The sequence below is a fragment of the Coregonus lavaretus genome (genome assembly GCF_964263955.1).
Source record: "Coregonus lavaretus genome assembly, chromosome: 3".
Classification (NCBI taxonomy): Eukaryota; Metazoa; Chordata; class Actinopteri; order Salmoniformes; family Salmonidae; genus Coregonus; species Coregonus lavaretus.
Window position 1 is genome coordinate 61,072,399 of NC_139990.1, and position 24,622 is coordinate 61,097,020.

Genomic DNA, 24,622 nt, shown 5'->3' on the forward strand with positions numbered 1-24,622 from the left:
CGGTTGCAACTCACTACCGAGTTCCAAACTGCCTCTGGAAGCAACATCAGCATAAGAACTGTTCGTCGGGAGCTTCATGAAATTGGTTCCCATGGCCGAGCAGTTGCACACAAGCCTAAGATCACCATGCTCAATGCCAAGCGTCGGCTGCTGTGGTGTAAAACTCGCCGCCATTGGACTCTGGAGTAGTGGAAACGCGTTCTCTGGATGAATCAAGCTTCACCATCTGGCAGTCTGACGGACGAATCTGGGTTTGGCGGATGCCAGGAGAACGCTACCTGTCCGAATGCATAGTGCCAACTGTAAAGTTTGGTGGAGGAGGAATAATGGTCTGGGGCTGTTTTTCATGGTTAGGGCTCGGCCCCTTAGTTCCAGTGAAGGGAAGTCTTAACGCTACAGCATACAATTACATTCTAGACGATTCTGTGCTTCCAATTTTGTGGCAACAGTTTGGGGAATGCCCTTTCCTGTTTCAGCATGAAAATGCCCCGTGCACAAAGCGATGTCCATTCAGTAATGGTTTGTCGAGATCGGTATGGAAGAACTTGACTAGCCTGCACAGAGCCCTGACCTCAACCCCATCGAACACCTTTGGGATGAATTGGAACGCCGACTGTGAGCCAGTCCTAATCGCCCAACATCAGTGCCCGACCTCACTAATGCTCCTGGCTCAATGGAAGCAAGTCCCCGCAGCAATGTTCCATCATCTAGTGGAAAGCCATCCCAGAAGAGTGGAGGCTGTTATAGCCGCAAAGGGGGGACCAACTCCATATTAATGCCCATGATTTTGGAATGAGATGTTCGACAAGCAGGTGTCCACATACTTTTGGTCATTACATTTACATTTTAGTCATTTAGCAGACGCTCTTATCCAGAGCGACTTACAGTTAGTGAGTGCACACATTTTTTCATACTGGCCCCCCGTGGGAAACGAACCCACAACCCTGGCGTTGCAAACGCCATGCTCTACCAACTGAGCTACATCCCTGTAGTCATGTAGTGTACATGGTGAATATCCATGGTAGGTTTTGTTATTTACCAGTTTGTGGAGCTCACAGAGCAAGCAAGCATCTGCTGAGATGGTTTGGATAAAAATGTCTGATGGCCATTACAAAGATATAATAAAGCATTAGAAAAAAACTGCCATTAAGAATAACAGGTGAAGAAAATAGATTAATCTTTAGAAATGTAATCAAGTATGTAAAACAAACTGACAGAGAACTTGTGAAAGAACAATTACATTTTTATTTAAATATAAAAGTAAAAACAGGAGTGTTAACGGTTTCCATTGCATAGTCAGATTCATTAGAACAACAATTTCTCAGGCAGTTGGTCTATTGTCTGGTTAGATTAACCAATTTCCCTTACAGCTACAGCACTATGTGGAGAGAATAAGGACAGTTGTATTGTCATGTTGGTTCACATCAAATTAGCAACCAAATGGTGGAAATTGTGACTGGCCTGAACATGTTAGTGTTGAAAAGAGAATGAGATAGAATAAAACAAATGAAGACTGACAACAGGGTAGCAGAATGACAGATGAAAATACAAATAAATGACAGAAAATATGTACATAAGTTTGAACCAAGTTTCAAGCCCAGACTAAAGAAAAGGTCAAGCCTCTTAGGTTAGGGGTCAAAGGTTGGACCACAAGGCTCCAGCTGACAGAAGCCTAGCTAATGAAGTCACCTTCATTGCAATACCCTGTTTCATCAGTCTTTAGGGTCAAATACACAAACTCCTTACAATGTGGCCAGCCCTGTCCGTAACCTACACATCAGGGAGACAATAAGCCATGATCACAGGAAGTCCCAAGGCACGTTATAGTACCAGTTCCTGTTGCTAGGCCAATGAAACATTGACATTTGAAACGTTAAGCTGCACAACATCAAATCCCCTAAGAGAATATGTATGAGGAGTCGGGAGCAAATGCAGCTTAGCGGCAGTCCTGTGCCCATTTCAAGTAGTGCACAAAATACTAGAGGATTGTGTAGGCTGCTATGTGGCAAACTGTAGCGTTTCTATTTAAGCACAAATCCCCCCATAATGTATGAGAAGTTGCTCAGTGAGTTTTTGAAAGGGAGAAAGGTGGCGAAATCAGCCGGCTGAAAATAAGATTAGGATACAGTCGTCGTATAACATCAGTGGATTAAATAAATGATAACAGATGAAGCCGTTCGTACACAGATAGCACCACTAGAGATAAACAAATGTTGTATGTAAATACGGTTGCACATCCTTTTTGATTAAAATCCCTTATTAAAGTAAAGCTGCTCTAATATCTTAAAGTAGATAAAACAAAACAAATCTGGGTGAGGGTGAGATTACTATAGATCTGTCATCACAACAAGCAAAATGAGGAGCAACATCTCTCAAGGCAAATAGTTGGGCAGCAGGTAACCTCAAGGTTAGGGTGTTGGGCCTTTTGTCTCACATCAGATAGCATGACGGCCGTCTGCACTGATTTGTGGTTGAGGGACCAGCGTCGCGTAGGAGTGACACGATCTGACGTAAGACAATGGTGTTGGGCCAGTATAACCGAAAGGTCGCCGGATCAAATCCCGGAGCCGACAAGGTAAACATCTGTCTAATGCCATTGGGCAAGACCTTAACGCTAATTGCTCCAGGTCGTTAATAATGTCTGCCCCTGGCTGGCTCTGACCCCAACTCTCTGCAGGTGTCTCAGAGGGAGTTGGGCTATGCAAAAACACATTTGTACACACTTGAGCAAATTCATTAATTGTTAAGAGGAGCAACCCTCTTCATCCTTACTGACCATGTTTTGTGAATTTCCTGTTTGAATATCATCATTCTAAATTAACTGATTGGATCAATTTACTCAGATATGAACAAAAACGATCCATTGGTACAAAAATAGATGTGTATAGGTACGAGTTAATAATAGCATTTGGCCCCGTTTTGGGGTGGGTGGTCTGGCAGTATCCTTTAACCCCTCACTTCTTGAAGAACTTCTTGTTGAGGAGGAAGATGAGCAGGTTGACGTTGACTTTGGCCTTGTCGAACATCTTCATCACCACCACTCCCTCGTACTGCAGCTGCAGCAGGTCCTACAAACACAGATGTGTGAATAGACAGTTCTGAAATCCAGGATTTTTCAAAATAGCAGCACTAAATAATTTATAATTGCAGCAAATGCAATATAGAGCACTGATTTCAGTGAGACTGTGATATACATCAATTACACAAACACAGACCATAGGTTTGTATTGAAATGTCCGTTCTAGTTTCATTCTCCTACTACCCAGACTCACCTGGTATTTGAGGGGGAACTTCTCCATGTCCACCCCCAAAAAGCGAGCCTTCACCTGGAACGTGCCGCCCTCCTCACCCGGCACAATGTCAAAGATCACATTCTTAAACCTGAGGAGAAATAATAAAATGCATGTAATTTCTTGAGGACCTAGGTAACCATACATGGTGATTTGGTAGGGTGGTGTTTGTGTGCACATTCATGCTTGAGTGTGTGTATACTCACTGTGTAACTGGCAGGTCCTCGATCTCCAACAGGACTCCTTTCTCATGTAAACGGGCAGCAGTGTAGGTCAGAGTGGGCTGCTTGCTCTTCTTCCCTTTGCTCTCTGCTGCCTTCTTTCCACTCACCTTACTGAGGAAGAGAGAGAGAACTCAGCATAGTAGCAGTGTGTAGCAGTTTTCCTACTGAACCTCAAGCAGTGTGGTCACACTCCCACATGTGTTTGTGTGTACCTATGTTTGGCGGTGAGGTTATCCAGGCAGGTGGTGATGTACTGACTGTAGAAGTCCACCTGTTCGCTGTGGAAGGAGCTCTTGCAGTGCAGGCTGCCCATGGTCTGTCTCAGCTTGACCAGCTCAGCCTGACGACGCTGCCGGTACAGACGCTGGTGGCGGATGTCCTGGGAGGGGTGGTTTGGAAAGAAGGTAAAACAATAAAAATGTTTGTTGCAAATACAAAATGCCGACCAATTGCGACAAGCTAGGTGTAGTTGATTTGGTATGATATCTTTCCAATTAAAATGTCATTGTGTGTGTGGTGTAGTGTGTGTCTCCATCCACCTTGGCTATGAGCTGTAGTATCTGTGTCTCAGAGTCAGGTGGGGTCAGGACCCCCAGGCTCTCCAGCCTCCTCAGGCTACGCTGGATCTTCCGCTTCTTCTCCTCCAGAGACAGGTTGCCGTCGGCAACGATCGACTGATTCCTCTTCATTTTCTCGGGGGTGCGGGCGTCCCTCTGGGCGCGGCGGTGCATCATCCACCCGTGCTGCACTTCCTGAGAGGAATACACCAGCGGTTAGGGGGTTAACTACTACCAACTCCCCATGGATGGATTAGAGTGAGAGAAAGAGGGTGTGTGGGAGCCCAGTGAAGAGCTGTGGAATATACCTGATCCTGAGAGGAGGCGGCTCTGAGGACCTCACTCAGTGTGTCTCCAGGCTGGGCTCGGATCACGTCGATGATCAACTGTTTGGTACTGCAAAACACAAGCACACACAAACACACTTCACATTAGACATGCCATTTTCATTGTGTGATAGTCTTACTACACTGAAATGTTAAATGGTTTAAGCCCCTACCTGAGGAGAATCCCCCTGGCGTCAGGGTGATCGTCAGAGCCTCTGAACACATCAAACTTGCTGGTGAGGGTGAGGGACACCTCCATCTTACTGTACTGGGCCAGGGTCTGCTCTGTCTGGGGCTCTGCGGGGCTTACAGCCTCCTCACCAACCAGAGCATGGATAGTGGGAACCTTCCCCAGGTCTCTCAGCAGAGTCAGCAACGGGTCAGACTGGTCGGGACACAGGGAGTCCTGATGCTCTAGCAGAAGCTACACACACACACACACTTTAGTGCACAGGATCTACTAAAATGAAAAGGTCTGTTCCCAACCCACCTCCCCCAGAACCCATTAAAAACAAAAAGTTAGTATGCATCTTTAGCTTATGTGCCATCCAGACCTTGTGTGTGTTGAGGAGCTCACTGATGGAGATGTAGATGACAGGCTTGTTGAGGATGACCATCTCAGAGTACTCATCAATGTTAAAACGCTCCTCTGGCTCCGGCACGTCACACGCAGCACGCAGGAACTTACTGCGGAAGATATATGAATAATGCTTAAGAGCCAATTAGCATGTATGAAAATGTATGCACTCACTACAACTGTAAGTCGCTCTGGATAAGAGCGTCTGCTAAATGACTAAAATGTAAATGTATAGCCTAATTATAGTAATAAAGCTCTCCTCTGAAAAGGGGGTGGAGGTTGCGCTAAAAAGACAGGATGACTCACCGGAACTTTGAGTGCGTCAGGGTAATGTAGTCGTTGAGAGCGCGCAGGTGAGCGCCGTCGCCGTGGAAGTGTTTGTGTGCGGCGGCATGTTGCAGGATGCGTGCGATGGAACCCAGGATGCGGCGCTGCTCAGGGAGCAGGGAGGAGCCGGCCGAGAACTCTACCACGTCAAAACCATCCGGAGCCACCACGGCTGGGTTCATGTAGCGGTAGTACACCAGGTTCCCCACAATCTGACCACAACACAACCATCATAACACCAGGTTCCCCACAATCTGACCACAACACCAGGCTCCCCACAACACAACCATCATAACACCAGGTTCCCCACAATCTGACCACAACACAACCATCATAACACCAGGTTCCCCACAACACAACCATCATAACACCAGGTTCCCCACAATCTGACCACAACACAACCATCATAACACCAGGTTCCCCACAATCTGACCACAACACCAGGCTCCCCACAATCTAACCACAACACAACCATCATAACACCAGGTTCCCCACAATCTGACCACAACACTAGGCTCCCCACAACACAACCATCATAACACCAGGTTCCCCACAATCTGACCACAACACAACCATCATAACACCAGGTTCCCCACAACACAACCATCATAACACCAGGTTCCCCACAATCTGACCACAACACAACCATCATAACACCAGGTTCCCCACAATCTGACCACAACACCAGGCTCCCCACAATCTAACCACAACACAACCATCATAACACCAGGTTCCCCACAATCTGACCACAACACCAGGCTCCCCACAACACAACCATCATAACACCAGGTTCCCCACAATCTGACCACAACACAACCATCATAACACCAGGTTCCCCACAATCTGACCACAACACCAGGCTCCCCACAATCTAACCACAACACAACCATCATAACACCAGGTTCCCCACAATCTGACCACAACACCAGGCTCCCCACAACACAACCATCATAACACCAGGTTCCCCACAATCTGACCACAACACAACCATCATAACACCAGGTTCCCCACAACACAACCATCATAACACCAGGTTCCCCACAATCTGACCACAACACAACCATCATAACACCAGGTTCCCCACAATCTGACCACAACACCAGGCTCCCCACAATCTAACCACAACACAACCATCATAACACCAGGTTCCCCACAATCTGACCACAACACTAGGCTCCCCACAACACAACCATCATAACACCAGGTTCCCCACAATCTGACCACAACACAACCATCATAACACCAGGTTCCCCACAACACAACCATCATAACACCAGGTTCCCCACAATCTGACCACAACACAACCATCATAACACCAGGTTCCCCACAATCTGACCACAACACCAGGCTCCCCACAATCTAACCACAACACAACCATCATAACACCAGGTTCCCCACAATCTGACCACAACACCAGGCTCCCCACAACACAACCATCATAACACCAGGTTCCCCACAATCTGACCACAACACAACCATCATAACACCAGGTTCCCCACAATCTGACCACAACACCAGGCTCCCCACAATCTAACCACAACACAACCATCATAACACCAGGTTCCCCACAATCTGACCACAACACAAACAAGAGCATGTCATCACACATGCAAGGTTCAGATCATATCTAACCGTATCTATCTATCTAAGTGATTTATTAATGTAGTCTGGTCAGTAGTATACCTTGTAAAGCTCGTCCTCGCTGGCCTGAGGAAACTTCTCATGTAGAGAATCTCTCAGGACCTTGGCTGTGTAGCGCATCCCAAATCTGAAACAGTGGGAGGAAGGAGAAAGCCTGAGAGTTGAACTCCCATCACAGAAAATAAAGTCTCAGAGAAACAAATCAAACTAAATCAATTTGTAGCCAAATCTGGTGAGAAGAAGGCGTGAATGTCCAACAGCTGTTTGATTAGGTTGCTGTGATTCAAACTAATTTCATTGAGAATGAAAAAGAAGCTCTGCAGAGTGCATATGGAGGGCCTCACGGTAATTTGTGCAGGTTGCTGGTGATAGCGTTGAGCAGGCGGTCTGTGAGGTTCTTAAGGTTGACGATGGAGATGTCCAGGCGACGCTGTACCTCGGGATGGGCCATGGCCTGCTCTGCACTCACCTCATAGGGCAGGGAGCTGGGGGTGGGGAGAGGAGACAGAGTATGTTGCTGTGTCTGTATGCATGTACATACTGTTCTCAATGGACCTCGAAGCCAATCTGAGTACATATCTTTAAATTCTAGTCATGAGCAAATCAAATCAGTGCATTCAACTAAAGTAAGTAAACCAGTCTGCATAGTTTAATGTATTTCTTGCTGTATGCTGACCAATCTAAAACTGTCTAGTCAAGCCAACTCTAGTAGAGGGATCTCTATAGGAGTATGTGTGTGTGCCGCTGCGATTCTACATTTGCTCCTGGCTCAGTGCTGACCTCTTGTGGCCGGTCTGGGTCTCGGTCTGGTTGACCCAGCTCTTGTAGATCTCGCAGGGGTCCGTGCGGATGCTGAGGGTGCGGTCCTGCAGCACCTCTCTAATGGCCGGCCCCAGGATCTCCTTCAACGCAGTCTGACCGCGGGCATGGCGGTAGAAACTCACCAACATCTTAATGACTGTGGGGTTCCCGGTCACCACCTCCTGGGGCTGGTCCACCTTCCACCTGAGAGAGGGAGAGAGAGAGAAAGAGTGAGATGTTGAGTTCAGTGCAACTTGATCCCCCTGAGCAGCCTGTGTGTGTATAGTGTGTGAACACTGACTTGATCTCGTGGCGCAGCGCAGTGGTGAACAGTTGCAGCAGCAGGTAGGCCTCCCTGCAGTCGGAGCCGTAGTTGAACAGGGTGAAGATGACCGTCTCCATGAAGAGAGTGCTTTTATTCTGGGGCATCAGGAAGATCAGCTGGGCCAGGTACAGAGGCTGAGTCTTGAGAACACATACACTTAAAATTAAACGAGCCATTGTAGAAAACTCAGCACAGACCACATATGAGGGGGCAGATAAAATATCTGACCCTGTATCAATAATACCTATTCAAAAAATGTAGTTTCCTTCAGCTCACCTGTAGCAGATAGAAGAGGTGCTGGTAAGCCTCCAGTTTCTCCCTCTTGTCTTTGCTCAGGGCCTTGAGGCCCTTGCTCTTGTCCAGAGCCATCATGTCCGACAGCTGCTCCTTGTTCTTCTTGGTCAGCTTCTTGCAGTGGGAAACTACCTCCTGTAGTCATAAATGGATGAGAAGTGTGATGGACTATGGACACTTCTAGGCCCATTCCAAAACAAAAATAAATAGAATTGATTAAACAAGTGTAGTAATAACAGAATGAACTAGGCTCCGACCTGCAGTGTGACACGGTTGCGGACCAGCAGTCCAATTTTGAGGTCCATTAGGTCCAGGTCAGTCTCTAGCTGGCGGTTGGAGCGAATGGTCCTCACCACCTCCTCCCTCATACGCAGCAGCTCCCCCTCCTGGCGGATGTCGTTGTCACCCATCTCCAGCAGGTGGGCAAACTTCCTCACTACCGACAGCGGCGGGGTAGTGGAGTGGACTGGAAGAGAATGATCAAGGTGTTAACACGGGGGATGTCAATGCAAGTGAGGCTGGTCTTATGCAATAGACTTGGTATTTACATTGGACTTTAGTTATGATCATTGTAAAAAATAAAATAAAAAGAGGGTGGGAAACCAGGCACAGACTTGTGAGTGGAGCTGTGGCCACCTACCAAGCATTCTGTATTCCTCACGGGCCTTGTTGGCTCGGAAGAATGCCTGGATCTTTATAATGGCACCCACCTGTAGAAGGACAAAGGTCAGGCTACAAGTAGCAATTTTCCCCCCAAAAAAATTGTTCAAAATTAGAGATGAAGGTTTGTGTACAGGGGTGATGGGTTGGTTGCACTCACTTGACGTCTGAAGAAGCGCCGACGAGAAAGGTATTTCCTCCGAGCAATCCACATCTTCACACTGGCCTGGAGCTAAAACACACACACGTGAGAAACAGTATGAACAACAGATGTCAACTTCAACACAGGAAAACACAGGGTTTGTCATCTAATTTACAAAGAGCTTATTTGGTCGACCTTACCGTGACCACAGCCCTCCAGTTCTGGTAGAGATACTGTAGCCTCTTTCTGTAGGCCCTCTGCTGTACGAACCTCCTCCAGTGGGACTGGAAACAAAAACACACATTGAGCACCGTGCCGTTTTGAAAATGTATTTGGGTATGTAAAGATAGTCTTTGCACTGTGGTTCTATGCGTTAACCCTTAGCTAGCTGACCTGGATGGTGATGACGGCTGGTAGCTGGGTGTTGAGGAAGTGCAGACGGGCACCCAGCCTCTGTCTGAGGAGGAATCCCTGGGCCCTGGCCTGCAGCTGCACCACCAGGCCCTCGCTGGCTTTCCAATGCACCTCCCGGCTGTGGGCCGCAGTCACACTGCTCAGCACCGCCTGTAGAGGGAGACAGACCACAGAGACAGTCAGCCATAATAACTGTTGGCTCATCTAATCAATACAAACTGTAGCTCGTTCGCACTGTATTTACAGGTAATTTTGTATTTTGACCTGTATTTCTTTGTGGGCCAGGAACACTGTGCTCTGAACGAAGCCCTGCGGTCTCTCCCAGGTGCCCTCCAGCTTGTGCAGGTGGAAGTAGTAGGGGCTGTCCTCAATCTTAGTCTTCAGCCATGGGCTCCGGTTGTCCCCTGAGTCCCAGTACATCAGATAGAGATTAGGGCTTGTCACTACCTAGAAGCTTAAAGGTAGACTCAGTGTTATGATGCTGCCAGGAGCAGCACCGCAGATATTGAGATGAGCTCGATACAATAGTCACATAGTATCTGCGCATGAGCACGGGTGTGCTTCACTCTGCTACAATGTGGTGGCTACGGGACCAAAACAGTGGAGAAGTTTAGCCTCACGCTTTAACGCTCTTAGTTGTTGCTGAAATCGACCTGATATTGATGTTTAATTTGTGCATCGTTGAGTCTACGGTTAATGCTGACCAATTCTGGCAGCTAATATGCTACTAGTGCATAGATCACAACCAGAATGAACGCAAGTGAATCACGGAAGTGGGTACGGACCTCCCACAGATTTGGCTCCTAGTAGGGCGGTGAGTTCAGCCTGGTACGCTCCAGCGCATTCTGCCACCACGCTCCGTAGCGCCACCTCTGGCAAACGCAGGACTCGCAGCGTCTGGGACGCCTTGCCCTCCTTCACTGCCTGGTTCACGGCCGCCAAGCCCAGGGACACTGGCCAGGGAAACACACACACACAACGTTAAGATAACGTTATACATTTTGTGACAATATGAATTGCAACTGTTGTGAGGAAACCCATCAGTATAGAATTTCACTATGGCTTTAAAAAACACATGATGTGGAGGGTACTATGCCAACTCACTCTTCAGGGCTCTTTGAGTGTCATGATTGGCTCTCCTCACTCCTTCCTGAATGTCAGCCAACCACAACTCTGCTCCTGGGTCACAGCTCACCTGTGATAGGACAGGGCACAGCATTGAACACAGCATTGAATAATGAACCACAAAATCTTGTTTATATTCCCTGTTTTAAACTATTATGTCTTCATGGCTGACATACCTCAGCCTTCTGCTTCCGGGCTCTGGTAAGTACGTCGTGATAGCGGCGGGCATTGAGTGTCGCCACCTCCTCAAGGCCACTAGAGGGCAGCAGCAGTGCAGCCAGAGTCTTCTGAGGGTCGCCTCGGCACAGGGCCTGGTTAATCAACCCGATGGTGAGGATCTCTGTGGACAAACAGGAAGCAGATCCAGTCAAATACAAGGTGTTCCTCTGGTTTTAGAATCAAATAGCATCCGACAAAATATTTCTGTCAATGGACCTAAACTCAGAGTGTTTCTGGGAGTTGGTGTTCAGTTCTCCAAACGTACGGTCATGTTCTTCCTGTGCTGCTGCGTTTACAGAGTTAAGTCCTCTCTGGAGCTCGTTCCACGTCAGCAGAACTCTCCCAGCCTTCCTCCTCTGATCACCCAGCTCCTCAAAGTACCTGAGGCAAATAACAAAGGAGTTGGTTAAATTATACAGATCTGCAACTAGGCTACATGGAGACAACTCTGAGAATTGTCAGGAGAGTAGTTCTGGAAACCCACCTCTGGACTAGGCTGTCGTCAATATCGGCCAGGCCGGCTGCAGGGCTGACCAGCGTGGCACAGAAGGCCCCCACATCTTTGGCCTCCACCGCCTGGTTGATGAGAGCCACCGCCGAGAGCATCTCCACTGCTACAAACAGCTCCTCCTGCTGCATCTCCCCCTGCAGGCACCAAGGACCACATTCACTACAGTTAGTTTACATACAACAAAGTTATTCCATTTCGGTAACCTGGTCATTTCCCCCTATATTGTTTATATTACTTTTCATTTTTGAACCTTTATTTTACAAAAATGTTAATGGAACACAGTCTTGTTTACAGCCAAGACAGCATTGCATGGAGTTCAGAGAAAAGGAGTTGAGTTGAGATGGGATGGTGGATATGATTAGGTGACCATGGTAGCTTGAGGGGCCAGGTGGGGGAACTGTAGTCTAACCTACCTGAGGGCTCTGCCGCTGCAGTGGGGCCAGTTCACTCTGGTAGAGCGCTGATGCAAAGGGGTAGACGTCTGGGAGGTGGGCATCAGGATCCATGAGGGCACGAACAGTCTGCCTGGGCTCCCCAAGACGCAGGGCCTCATTGATGGACCTCACAGCTTTCTGCACTGTATAAAACACATGCATATTTTGTTTGGATGGATCTACAATGGAACATTGTGAGTGCAAAGGACAGGGCACACATGCAGCAACTCAAAAGTCACTGGAATTGATATAGTGCATGCCCCTTGTGATAAAAACTGACTACGATACAGTATTTAGTTGAGTTTGTACTGACTTGTCTGGTTGTGCTGGGCCTCCTCGTTAGCCACACACACCCCCTCCTGCAGCTCGTCTCGCTCCAGAGGGTCCACACAGCCCATGTCCTGCCACAGGTCAGAGAGCAAAGGTCAGGGGTCACAATGTTTGTGTGTGTGTGTGCGCGCGTGTGAATGTGCAGTTTCTCACCAGGGCCTTCTGTTCACGGTCAGTGGCCAGCTGCTCCAGGTACCAGGGCCCGTGGTCTCGTTGGAGGCCCCTCAGGGCCAGACAGGGGACCTGGAGGGCTTCCAGGAGGGCCAGAGAGTCCCCACAATCCAGGGCCTCGTCCACCTGCTCTATGGCCGCACGCACTACAAACACAGTGACAAAATACTTGGTTTAGTTCCGATTGTTATTTATCTTCTTATTTTATCTGTTTGATGGTTAAGTCCTACCCACCATTCACTTTGTCAATGTTCTCTTGAATCTCACTTTGGGTCAGGTATTCCTCATAGATATCCTTCTCCTCTGAACCGTTACGCTAGAAATTCAGTACACATGATTACTATCCTGACACCAACAGACACTCTGTACCAGGGATACAGCTATAAATGCATTTTTTTATGATCATATTAATTCAGTCAGTTAGTCACCTTGGTGTAGGCGAAAGCCGCCTTCTGTGCCCGTGCCTGGCGCAGCATCTCCTGGTAGACTGGCATCAGGTGCTCCTGCAGGTTGGTGAGCATAGCGCTGGGGTTCCGCAGGGCCTGGGCAGTGACCTCCACGTGCCCCCTCTCCACTGCCTCGTTGATAGCTATAACTGCAGCGTGGACTGGAGGGAGAGAGAAGGGAGATGGAAGCAACCTTTTGGTAAACTATTCAAGGACGGTGACAACATTGACTCTTAGATGACAGTCGATGACCGAGGAACTTCGATAGTATCTGATGCGTCTATAGGCGTTTCAATTTTGGAATCTCATCCATATCAGTTTAAGTGGAGAGTACCAATGTGCCAATAGACAACCCCTTGTCTAAAACAAACACATTTTGGACCAGTGTGAATTCATATTTTAACTTGAAATATGGTGCATTTTCTATATCTGAAAACAACAAAGCAAAACATCTGTGCCTCTACTTACCAGCAGCCTCATCCACTGTTATCTCATTGGCTAAGATTCCCCCAATCTTGCTAAAGGCTGGCATCTGGATGCCATATTTGTCCAGCTCCCGTTTCATGTTGTTAATCTCCTCCTCTGGAGAATAAATATTACCCCAAAAACACAGGAATGACAGAGGAACATTAATATGGTATTTTCCCTTTAACCCAGTTACCAGTTGTGATTGAATAGTAAGGGCCTACTGGGACTCTTTACCTGTAAATTTGACCTTGCCACAGAGGTCATGGATCTGAGGGGCCAAACCTAGTCGGAAAAGGTAGAGGCTGAGAGCATGGATGCAGTACACAGTCCTGGGCATGTTCTTCTTATCATAGATGTCAGTCGTCTCTGGGTGGAACATCTGAAACAACAGGGACGGGTTAGGTGCAGTTCAGGTGTAACAGTAATCACAATTGCTATTGTTATAGGTGAGGAGAGGCCTAATAAAGAGTTTATTTCTCCCTTTAAATGTAATACCGTTGGTAGTCCGATCTCCGCCATTGCATTGCGCCAATGGTTGATGTTGTCCGTGTGGCGGAACTGCAATCCCATACCCTGAGGCAGAAACATATGATCAGTTGGATTAATCTGCATCATGACACCTCTTTGATATTCAGCTACACTATTCAATGCCTTGGAAATATAGTATTATGCTTGCTCAGCACAAATTCAAATCTCAGCTCTAAAGGAGTTGGTTTTCAGTCACAGTCAAATTTGAAAATACTATATTATAGCAGAAAAGCAGGTACTAGTAAAAATAGGTATTTCTAAAGGATCCAGAAGGGAAACAAGGGGCAGAGTGTTATTTTTCAGAGAAAAATAAAGGACAAACTGTCAAAAAGTCAAAAGGAAAGTTACTCAGCAGGAAACTCTTTCTTACTGACAGAGGCATTTTAGTAAAACCATTGGGCTGTGAACAGTAGATCAGACCTTGAAGCGTTCCTGGTCCAGGTCATAGATCTTTTTGAGGGGGACTATCTTGGGGGCGAAACAGTGGCCTAGCTTGGCCAGCAGCACCCCGTTCCTCAGCCCCTCCTCCAGCTCAGTCGGGGCAGGAAGCTCCTCATGGAGACAAGCTTCCATCCACCTGTCAAGAGAGAACGTATGTCTAATATTAATTTACTAGCGAATATCAATGCAAGATGTGATGTGTTGAAACATGATGAACAATCAGACTTAATGACAGAGATAGTTGCTTTTCCAGTTTCCTGTGGACAGAGTTGGCCAGTTCACTTCAAAAGCGAGTTAGCTATCCATAATAGGGTGAAGTGATACTGATATAGTCTGAAGTACAAGTCAGTTATTGCCCGAAACCAACTGAGAAGAAAGTTTCAACTGAACTTACCTTTTAGCCTCTTCCAAACGGCACAGGTATTGATAGGCAACATTCTGGATGCGTTGTTCATCCATCTCCTCAGCTGTCAACCGCTCATCTGTAACAAAATGTCAAACAATCAAATAACTTTATACAAAGCACCATCTAGCTAGCTAGCTAACCTAGCTAAACACCTGAGTTGACATGAACTTGACCCAAGTTAACCTTGACAAGTTAGCTAACGTTAGATATATTAGGAGCCTTGCAAGCAAGTTAGCTAGCTATAACGTTACAGTAAAACTTTAACGTTAAAGTTAGCTCATTCGCTAACGTTACCTGCTAGCTATAGTTAGCCACCCACCTAATAACAGGCAAAACAGCCAGTTTACTGTCTAACAAACTTTGGTTAATTAGGTTGCAAGCCAAGCTCGCTTAACTTACAGCCTGAACGCGTTTGTGTGCCCGAATCTCCCATTTTCTTGACTTTTTCTCCGACGAGATTACTGGCAAGTAGTCTAAAAACGCTAGCTATATTTTTTGGTCTCAAGTTATTGATTTTCGCATGTGGTTAGTGTTTCAATTAAATAGTTGATCCTGTTTCCACATTCAATTATTTTTTTATATATATATACTATCCTTCCTTCTCTCTCTCTTACTGACTCAACTGCAGTGCAGACACATTTTTCTGTTTACGTTCCGTAAAGTTTGAACTTTGAATATCCCGCCGTCCTCTCATTGGCTAATCAGAAGCGGTTCTGATTGGCCAATACAGGTGGTCGCTTTGCATTGTGGTACATGAATTGTATTTTAGAAACGTTCGAACACACGTGATAAACATAAATAACTTTCTGGGACATGTTTGCTTGGTACTTGTAAAAATAAAAATAAATAAAAAAATTAAACATTTTGTAAATAGTCATAGCTAGCAATAATATATTAAAGTTGCTGCTTCAGTCTCCTAAAATCATTTATATGGCCAACACTCCTCACTTCCTATTTAATATTGCCATAGCAACAGACCTGCTACTTCATCGCTTTCCGTGGCTCTACAAAGCAGTAACTCGCTAACGTTAGCTAGCTAGCTAACAAGAAAAGCCAGCGATATAGACTAACTAGGTGTTAAGGCTGTACGGATACTTTACCGATGTATTTGTCGAGCTAAACAACTAATTTAAACGGCTCTGTCTTGGATGGCTGTTCATCTTGAAAATGTGAGTGAAATAGCTAGCTAAGTTAGCTACGTCAGTCATGTTACCAAGACTCGAGAAGCTAACGCGTTAGCTAGTCATGTGGTTTCAACGTTGCAGCACATCAGTTGAGATGAAAGTAGCTAAGTTAGCTAGCAAACAAGATAAACATCTGTCCATGCTACTTCTCAAAAATGTTTATTTGAATACGAGAATACTGGCTATATATGCCTAAAATAAATGTATTTCAGTGAGCAGGAGGTGTCACATAATAGACTTGATTAAACATTTATTTGAAGAGGACAGGCACTGAGTGAGTCCTCATGTTATTAGCCACATAGCTAGTACTCACTGTCACCAAAGGAGGGCAGTACTGTCAGTGTCTCATGACCAGAGTGAGTGTGACTATAATCTGACCTTCATCATTCTTTCTCTCTCCTCTTTCCATCAGTCTCTTCATAATGTTATCCTGTAGCCACCGCCTGGCCAACCCAACATGGCATCCGATAGCTACCCTTCACATGAGGACAGGAAGAAGAAGAAGAAGAAGAAGAAGAGTGACGGGTGTGTAAAGAGCAAAGACAAAGAGGCTGATGTCCTTAAGGTCCAGGTGGACATTGATGAGCTCACAGCCTCTGGCAACATTGCCCTAAAGCAAGGGGACTGTGAAGAAGCTCTCAGCTTCTTCAAAAAGGCCTTCAAAGCTTCCATAGAGGTGACATTACTTAGGCTACTTCCTTGTTGTCCCTTTTGAGACATTTCGTCCTGCACCTCACCCATATAAATAAGGCTTACTAAAACTGTGAGAGGGAGAGCTGGGCACATGATTTTCTTGTTTGGAAAATGTCCAGGCAACAAAAGCTAGTCTGGTTCCAAGTCCAAATGGATTACAGTGTTTACACAATCTTTATTGTCCACCAAATGGTAATTGGTTTTCACAACGACATACATCTGACAACCACAACATTTAGACATACTGTATGGAAGAAAGTCAAATATGCTGCATAATGTTTACTGGTACTTATGTTAGCTTTTATAATGTTTAAGTTGCCTCTCTGACCATACTCTATCACCTACAGCTAAAGGAGACCAGGGTCCAGCGGGCATGTGCCTTTAACTTGGGAGCTGCCTACGTGGAGGCAGGTAAAGCCCAGAAGGGGCTGGACTTCCTGAAGCGTGCCCAGCCAGGAGAGAGGGGCGAGCGGGTAGCAGACCTCCAGTTCAACCTGGCTGTAGCCCATGAGACCCTGGGGAACCACGGCCGGGCGGCTGGTCACTACCTCCAGGCAGCCCAGCTGTACCGCTCCCAGGGGGACGGGGCCAGTGAGGGGGACACCTGCATGAAAAGGTCCCACTGTCACCTGCTCCTAAAGGTCAGTCAGCTCCAGGTGTATGTTGTTTATGGTTCAGCTCAAGGATCAGATTACCCTCCCAAAAATCTCAACCCCTAACCATTATAGGGGAACTGTAAAATGACAGTAAACTGTACTTATCTTCCTCACCTTAAGCCATTCCAAAACTTAGGTGAGATACTCTCCTAGAGATTTAACACCAACCCAATACATTCAGAGAAAAGCCCAAGCTATGCTTTTTTATAATGAGGGATTAACACCAGGAGTTTTGCCTTCATGCACATTAAGATTGTGCTGAGGCCTCCTGAGTGGCGCAGCGGTCTAAGGCACTGCATCGCAGTGCTAGAGGCGTCACTACAGACCCGGGTTCAATCCTGGGCTGTATCACAACCTGCCGTGATCGGGAGTCCCATAGGGCAGTGCACAATTGGCCCAGAATATTGATACATTACTATCTCCAACACCTTTAATCTGCAAAAATGACAAATTAATTAGTGGGTGATGGTGATTTCAGGTCTAACTGAAAGTGGGATGGTAGATGCCGAGGTTCCCTTATGGCTCAGCTCAGGTGCCTACATACAATATAGACATATACATAATTTACACACACGCACGCACACACACACAGAAGTCAGCTCAGACAGCTACAGCTGAGAGAGGCCAACTCATAAGCTCCATCAGCAGCAGATTTTAATTTAAAATGGAAAATGAATGTGTTTATGCAACAAATGTTAGTGCATCGCATCGAACCGAATCGCTTCGATTCGTTCCTCTAATCAAACCAAATCGCACCGAATCATTTCAAACTAAAACAAATTGTTCCAGTATCGGAGCCCATGTATCTAGATGCATATCGAATCGTCTTGAAAAGGAAAGATGCACATCCCTAATTCATAATAATTTGTAAGAGATTCTGCAATGTCTGACTGACTCATTTGAGATGTATAGCAGCCAGATCTATATACTGTCAGCTCACTGACTGTCCTACGTAGAGCTGGTTCTGATTCAAGCTGTGTGTTTTCAGGACTGGACCCAGGCAGCTCAGAGCTTCCAGAGGGCTGGGGAGAGCTACAGGGTGGCAGGCAAGCTGGACTCAGCCGCCACGGCCTTCAAAGAGGCAGGAAGTCACATGCTCCAGTCAGATGACTTCACCATGGATGATATCATCACCGTGCTTACTGATTGCCTCGAGCTGAGCGACAACATCAAAGACCCAGAGATGCTCGGTAGGTAAACTGTCAGGGTAACTGAATTGAGGAAAAAACAAAAGAGTAACAGCATTGTCAGTCAACAATTTGATCACAGTTTTGGGACCTTTTCCCTCCGTCTTTCAGGTAAGGTGTACAACGACCTGGGCTTGAGTTTCTCCCAGCTGAAGTTGTTCCAGGAGGCAGCCGGGTGCTATGAGCGGGCCCTGCCCCTGGCCAGCACCAAGCCCAGCAGGCTGGCTGTGGTCCTACAGAACCTGGGAGCCGTTCACAACACACTGAGCCAGTACCGGCAGGCCCTGGACTACCACCGCCAGGCAGCCAGCCTGCATGGTGAGCTTATTACATAAATTATAGTTAAACTGTATTTTCTGCACAGTTCAGTGCTGTTCTTTTCTGTATGTAATAATGATATGCCATTTAGCATGCGCTTTTCTCCAAAGCACTCTGCGTGCATATCTTTTTTCGTATGAGTGGTGCCAGCAGGAATCGAACCCACAACCCTGGTGTTGCAAGCCCTCTACCAACTGAGCCACAGAGAATAATGTGTGTGTGAGGAACATGTCACCTGAGGTGTGTAGGAGTAATTGTTTAGGCAGAGGGGTAGACCATTCCTCACACATTTCATTATACCCTGATTAATCCTTTACAGTATCTGGGTCTGTCTGTGTGTCCAGTGCTCTCCATGCCTCTAATCTGTCTCTGTGAGCAGCTCTCACATTAGCAAAAGAGAGAAGTGTGTGTGTGTGTGTGTGGCTGAAACTCCACTGAGGCAATCCCATGGGGACTTACAGAATGCTTACCACAGCACCACTGAGTGACTCACACACTGGTATGTCTTGCGCGTATGTGCATGTAATGGTTATAAGATATTTTTTGGGTCAGCCAACATGCTGTTGGGGATGTGAGCATGACATTATAGCTACTTATGCTTTTTTTAAGTGAGTAAAAAAGTGATGACGCTGTAAAGATGATCTTGTTCCCTGTATTAACCACTCTCCCTTTTTAATCTATTTTTCTCTCTCACTCTGTATCTCTCTCTGATACCCCTCCCCCTTCTCTCTCCCCCTCATGCTGTGTCTCTGTGTCAGGGTCTTTGGGCAGTCGTCGTGCTCAGGGCCGCTGCTTCAGTAACTTGGCCTTTGCCCTCAGTCAGCTGGGGGAGTATGAGGAGGCAGCAGAGAACTACCTCCACGCCCTGCAGGCCTTCAAAGACACTGGTACAAAATCAAGTCCAACTTTATTCTTTATAAGAATAATAATAAGCACATTTTTCATGTTGAAGTGTGTTATAAATGTTTAAACAGACTATTAATGACTCTTTACATCCATTGACCCCTTTTGACACTTTAAGTCTCACCCTCATTCTCTCTCTCTCTCTCTCTTTCTCTCTCTCTCTCTCTCTCTCTCTCTCTCTCTCTCTCTCTCTCTCTACCTTGTTTACTCAACTTTCTCAATATCTCTTTATATTTATCTTTCTTCCTCCTTTTCTCTCTCGCTCTCTCTATATATCTAGATGACTATAAGGGCCAATGGCAGGCTTGTGAGGGTTTAGGGGAAGCTCGTTTTAAGTTGAGAGACCTGGAGAGAGCCACCCTCTACTACAAACAAGCTCTGGGTTTACTGTCAAAGTGCAAGGTAAAGGGATCACTACTACAAATACACCAACCCATACAATCTATCCCCAATAGAATATACTTTTTCAGTTATATATGGTTACTCAGACCTTATCAGACCGTATAACGTTGGTTAACCGCTGTCTTCATTTCCAGGACTCGTCCAGCTCGGTCCAGGAGCGTCTGGTCAACAAGCTGAGTGAGGCCCTGCAACACAGGCTGTCACTGACCACCCCTGGAAAACCCCAGGTAGGTACTGTCTGGACACCACACTCCTGACCTTCATACTCGGTTGCAGGAAAACAAACTAATTTGTTTATCTATCAGCCAGTATCTAGTTAATATATCAACACTATAACCAGATAATATATCAACCATCTTCTGGTCTGTTGGTGGGAACTATAATGAAGTGTGTGGTGTGTGCGTGTGATGTGCGTGCTTGTGTGGAAACCATCACTACACTCTGCATAGAGCGGTCTCGGCCCTCGTCTACATACTCAAAATAGAAAAGCTGTTCTGAATGGCCATAGGGCAAACAACAAGCCCCAAGGTGAGGACCTTCAGCTTAAATGTTTACTGTGAAAAATGTGTTTCCATTTCAAGCCACTTTCAACTCTCTTGTAGAACTTGTAAGTGTACTCATGCATTTAGACAGTTTAATCTCCAGTGTACTGACTGGGCTGTTGTTCCCTAGTGAGTGGAGCTGGCTCTGCAGAGGTGTCTACTGAAGAGCAAGGGAAGGAGGAGGAAGCCCCGGGGCCAGATGGAGAACAGGTACACACAGTGACCATGGGAGAAGCAGGTGACTCCCAGTCACCGGTGACAGGATCTCTCACTGTGCAGCCGGGCTATCTGACTGTGCTGCCAGGGGCAAACAGGCAAGGCATTTAACACACACACACACACACACACTGTAAACATCATCATACATGCGCACACAATGCACATGATCACTAATTTACTGTACACATTGGCACACATACATAGATGCAACATTATACACACATGTGCATACGCCCAATAACACCCATCCAGACAACCCATAAATAAACCCAGGGTAATTTTACTTGTTGTGATTGACTTTGATTCTTTATTAGCACTCTGGAAAAATCAAACACTTTTTCATTTCGTGCCATCAGACGCCGGCCTCTTAAATTGTTTATTTTTGCAGAATGTCGTTAAGGTATAAAGACCTGTTGGGTTTTCTTAAATTACACTGAAGAAGATGAGCTCTGGGAGTGTCTGCTCTGCAGAGAAGACTAGAATAATGGGAAAATGGAGAGTCATCAGACAGCCACAGATGTATCATAAGAGCACCAGCAGAGAAAACAAAACCCCATACATAATTAATGTGCATGGGGATGACCTTGGCCTCCACTGATGATTCACTACCATCCTCCTGTAAACACACACACTCATTTCTGCATAGCTGCACTGTGTTTGTTATTCTCCCGTTCCCCGAGTAACCATATATCTAAGATGCCTTTAACTTGGCATTGCTGTGTGTGTGTGGCCAATGTTACACTGCTGCTTGTCATTTTAATTATTCTTGAAAAGTTATTTTTGAGATGAAGATGTTTGAGCGTGACTATTCCTCTCACCTCCAGGAACCTGAATAATACATATGAGCAGCCCGATCCCCATTACCAGACCCCATCAGACCACCCTGGACTCACCCAGCAGCGTAAGAACTACTCCCCTCAATCTTAACCTGAGAAACAGGTGCACAACATGAACTTTTGCACAAATCTCCCATTGGGGAAGTAGCTAGCTACTAGCTATAACTAGTCTGTGGGCTAAGTAGTCCTTATTTGGACAGAGGACCACTCTAGCCTGTTAAAATAAAGCTATCATTTTTAAAAATCCACATTCTGCACAGAATATTATTGTTACAAGAAAGTAATGGCTATGTTATCAAAAGCTTTGTTCAACCTATTTAGACTGTTTGTTATAATCCTTCTGTAGGTGAGCATTTATATGAGAGCATTAAACCGAGGACAACACAGACTAACAGGTACGTAATGTTGTCTGTGAGTTATTTCCAGTAATCAGCTTTGGTTTGATACTGACTGAACGCGTATCATATGTTTTAGTGAGACTCCATTGTCCGAGAGCTCCGAAGTTCCACCCACTGGTGTGTCAGATAATGAAGAGACCATACCCCTGTTAAAGAAATGGAAGTCCCAAATCTGCACAGTCATGTGACTAGATGCAAGTCCAGGCTAATGTGGTTGGTTAATTGAAAGTATTCATAGGAATGACTCTATTGACTGTATTTCTATGGGTCAAATCTGCTCTTTGCAAATTGGTATAAAAAATTATAATGCACATGTAAGTAAGTGCTACTGTAGAATATTGTCTGTCTCATCTCCTGCATGTACAAGTGTTGCCTTGTCATTGCCTTTGTCTTCCAAATTCCAAACACTCCTTGTGTGTATGCTGGTCATTGTCCCCCACAATGAAATCGGGAGGGGACTGTGGATCTGTCTCCGTCCGTTAATACATTAGTACGTTCGTTCGTATGTTAGTCACAAGCGATATCTCAGACACCACTGTCCCGATTTTGACGAAACTTCAGTGAATGATGCGTCTTGCCATAGAGATCCGTCATTTACAAAATTACACTGATTGGCCCAAGGGAAGCGCTGCATCATTCGTGGGGGACGACATGTTTACTGTTGCCTTATTTCAAGATGTCTTGATAGTCAATATTCTAAGATTGTCATAATGTGTATAATTTATTCGATCATGCTAACTTAAATCTCTATTCTTCAATTGAATAATGGTTGTACAATTTGAAATAAATGTAATCAATTTTTTGAAGTATTTAACTGTGATCCTTTGTAAATTAATGGTCCCCCCAAGGCTTAACAAAGCCATCGCCGTTTATCATTGCTACAAGAGAACACAAAAATAACAAGTGCTCAATCTGTTTTCAATTGGTTATCCTAAAGGGCACACTTTGAGAAAATATGCCTAACCTAACCTCCCCCTGTCCAAAAAATGCTATCTCTATTCTGTGCTTGCGGACAAAGGTCTACTGATGTCCTGTTCAGTTTGAGAGGGAGAGCACAAAGATGAGAAAGTGACCGGCAGTAAGCTTTTGTCACGATCGTTGAGAGACGGGTCAGACCAAGGTGCAGCGTGGTATGCGTACATGTTTATTAATACGAATAAACACTTGACAAAATAACGAAACGTGAAGCTCAAACAGTGGCTACAACACAACAAGCCAAACACGAGTCAAGATCCCACAACTAAGGTAGGCAACCAGGCTACCTATGTATGATCCCTAATCAGAGACAACGAGCGACAGCTGCCTCTGATTGGGAATCACACCCGGCCAAACATACAAATACTACTAGAAACCAACATAGAAATACAATAGCATAGATCTCAAACTGAACTCACACCCTGACCCAACCAACAAGAGTTCTCTAGGTCAGGGCGTGACCGCTTGCTACTGCTAGAATTGATTTGAATAAAAACAATATGTTTCGTTGCCCGTAATGAAGCTATGTATCAGTGTTATTGACCTCACAATAAGCCATATTCGAGTAATTTACAAAATGTACATTACTATGAAGCGACAGCCGTGGAGATGGACAGCGCATGGGTGCTAAAAGTAGGCTAATTCGAGAAGGCCTAATTCATTTAAACAGTCTTCATTTTAATTTTACTTTAGACTACTAACAACGAGGGCTTTGTGCTGGAGCCCATTTCTTCCAATTCATGAAATAAGAGGTAGGCCTACCTGTTTGACAGATGAAATTATAGTCTACTATCCATAGATTTTGTCAGCCAATTCCTTCAGTCACCATGCACTCCTTAAATATCTCTAAGTGTCAGTGAAGAGCTTGGTGTGTTAAGTTAAAACCAGGGCTCGAGTTGATGGGGTATGTGAGGGTATTGTGGCTTTTATTTTATTTTTAATGCTAAAAGCATAGGCCTACCCCTTATTAGCTTAAGATTTAGAAGAAGAAAAAAATGGACCTGGATGGATATATATATATATATATATATATATATGAGTGGGGAGAACAAGTATTTGATACATTTTTTACATTTTAGTCATTTAGCAGACGCTCTTAACCAGAGCGACTTACAGGAGCAATTAGGGTTAAGTGCCTTGCTCAAGGGCACATTAACGTCATTTAGCAGACGCTCTTAGCCAGAGCGACTCACAAATTGGTGCGTTCACCCTATAGCCAGTGGGATAACCACTTTACAATTTTGGGGGGGGGGGGGGGGGGTTAGAAGGAATACTTTAGCCTATCCCAGGTATTCCTTAAAGAGGTGGGGTTTCAAATGTCTCCGGAAGGTGGTGAGTGACTCCGCTGTCCTGGCGTCGTGAGGGAGCTTGTTCCACCATTGGGGTGCCAGAGCAGCGAACAGTTTTGACTGGGCTGAGGGGGAGCTGTGCTTCCGCAGAGGAAGGGGAGCCAGCAGGCCAGAGGTGGATGAACGCAATGTCCTCGTTTGGGTGTAGGGACTGATCAGAGCCTGAAGGTACAGGGGTGCCGTTCCCCTCACTGCTCCAAAGGCAAGCACCATGGTCTTGTAGCGGATGCGAGCTTCAATTGGAAGCCAGTGGAGTGTGCGGAGGAGGGGGGTGACGTGAGAGAACTTGGGAAGGTTGAACAC

The 24,622-nt window shown here is 45.9% G+C and overlaps 2 protein-coding genes across 2 annotated transcripts; one reads left to right on the forward strand and one right to left on the reverse strand.

The window, feature by feature from the left end:
* Positions 1 to 1,226: 1,226 nt before the first annotated feature.
* On the reverse strand, positions 1,227 to 15,127 carry LOC311125631 (ras GTPase-activating-like protein IQGAP3). Its single transcript, XM_084158423.1, has 36 exons — positions 15,057 to 15,127; positions 14,646 to 14,733; positions 14,231 to 14,387; positions 13,778 to 13,855; positions 13,517 to 13,661; positions 13,283 to 13,396; positions 12,797 to 12,975; positions 12,603 to 12,684; positions 12,351 to 12,514; positions 12,181 to 12,268; positions 11,847 to 12,010; positions 11,407 to 11,567; positions 11,188 to 11,303; positions 10,880 to 11,043; positions 10,683 to 10,773; positions 10,364 to 10,531; positions 9,843 to 9,982; positions 9,558 to 9,728; positions 9,365 to 9,448; positions 9,183 to 9,254; positions 9,003 to 9,072; positions 8,620 to 8,828; positions 8,345 to 8,497; positions 8,045 to 8,208; positions 7,723 to 7,947; positions 7,287 to 7,427; positions 6,985 to 7,069; positions 5,281 to 5,513; positions 4,952 to 5,084; positions 4,571 to 4,821; positions 4,380 to 4,467; positions 4,054 to 4,266; positions 3,727 to 3,893; positions 3,497 to 3,625; positions 3,273 to 3,381; positions 1,227 to 3,068 (listed from the first exon to the last, which is right to left on the reverse strand). The coding sequence occupies exons 1-36, from the start codon at positions 15,088 to 15,090 to the stop codon at positions 2,955 to 2,957; spliced, it is 4,944 nt and encodes a 1,647-aa protein (XP_084014549.1). The 5' UTR covers positions 15,091 to 15,127; the 3' UTR covers positions 1,227 to 2,954.
* Positions 15,128 to 16,298: 1,171 nt separating this feature from the next.
* LOC311106646 (uncharacterized protein) lies at positions 16,299 to 22,183 on the forward strand (the record flags this gene model as incomplete). The annotated part of the gene is made up of 12 exons (XM_084149037.1): positions 16,299 to 16,517; positions 16,882 to 17,175; positions 18,179 to 18,380; positions 18,489 to 18,695; positions 19,454 to 19,582; positions 19,879 to 20,000; positions 20,135 to 20,227; positions 20,450 to 20,528; positions 20,673 to 20,856; positions 21,586 to 21,662; positions 21,944 to 21,992; positions 22,072 to 22,183. The coding sequence occupies 12 exons, from the start codon at positions 16,299 to 16,301 to the stop codon at positions 22,181 to 22,183; spliced, it is 1,767 nt and encodes a 588-aa protein (XP_084005163.1).
* Between the last annotated feature and the right edge of the window lie 2,439 nt (positions 22,184 to 24,622).

Bases quoted from the DNA above. Each gene is read 5' to 3' on its own strand.
- LOC311125631 (XM_084158423.1), bottom strand. From the start codon at position 15,090: ATGGGAGATTCGGGCACACAAACGCGTTCAGGCT. The intron at 12,685-12,796 runs GTGACTAACTGA...CTGAATTTCTAG, and splicing joins CGGCTTTCGCCTACACCAAG to CGTAACGGTTCAGAGGAGAA. The intron at 4,267-4,379 runs GTATATTCCACA...TATTCCTCTCAG, and splicing joins CCGCCTCCTCTCAGGATCAG to GAAGTGCAGCACGGGTGGAT.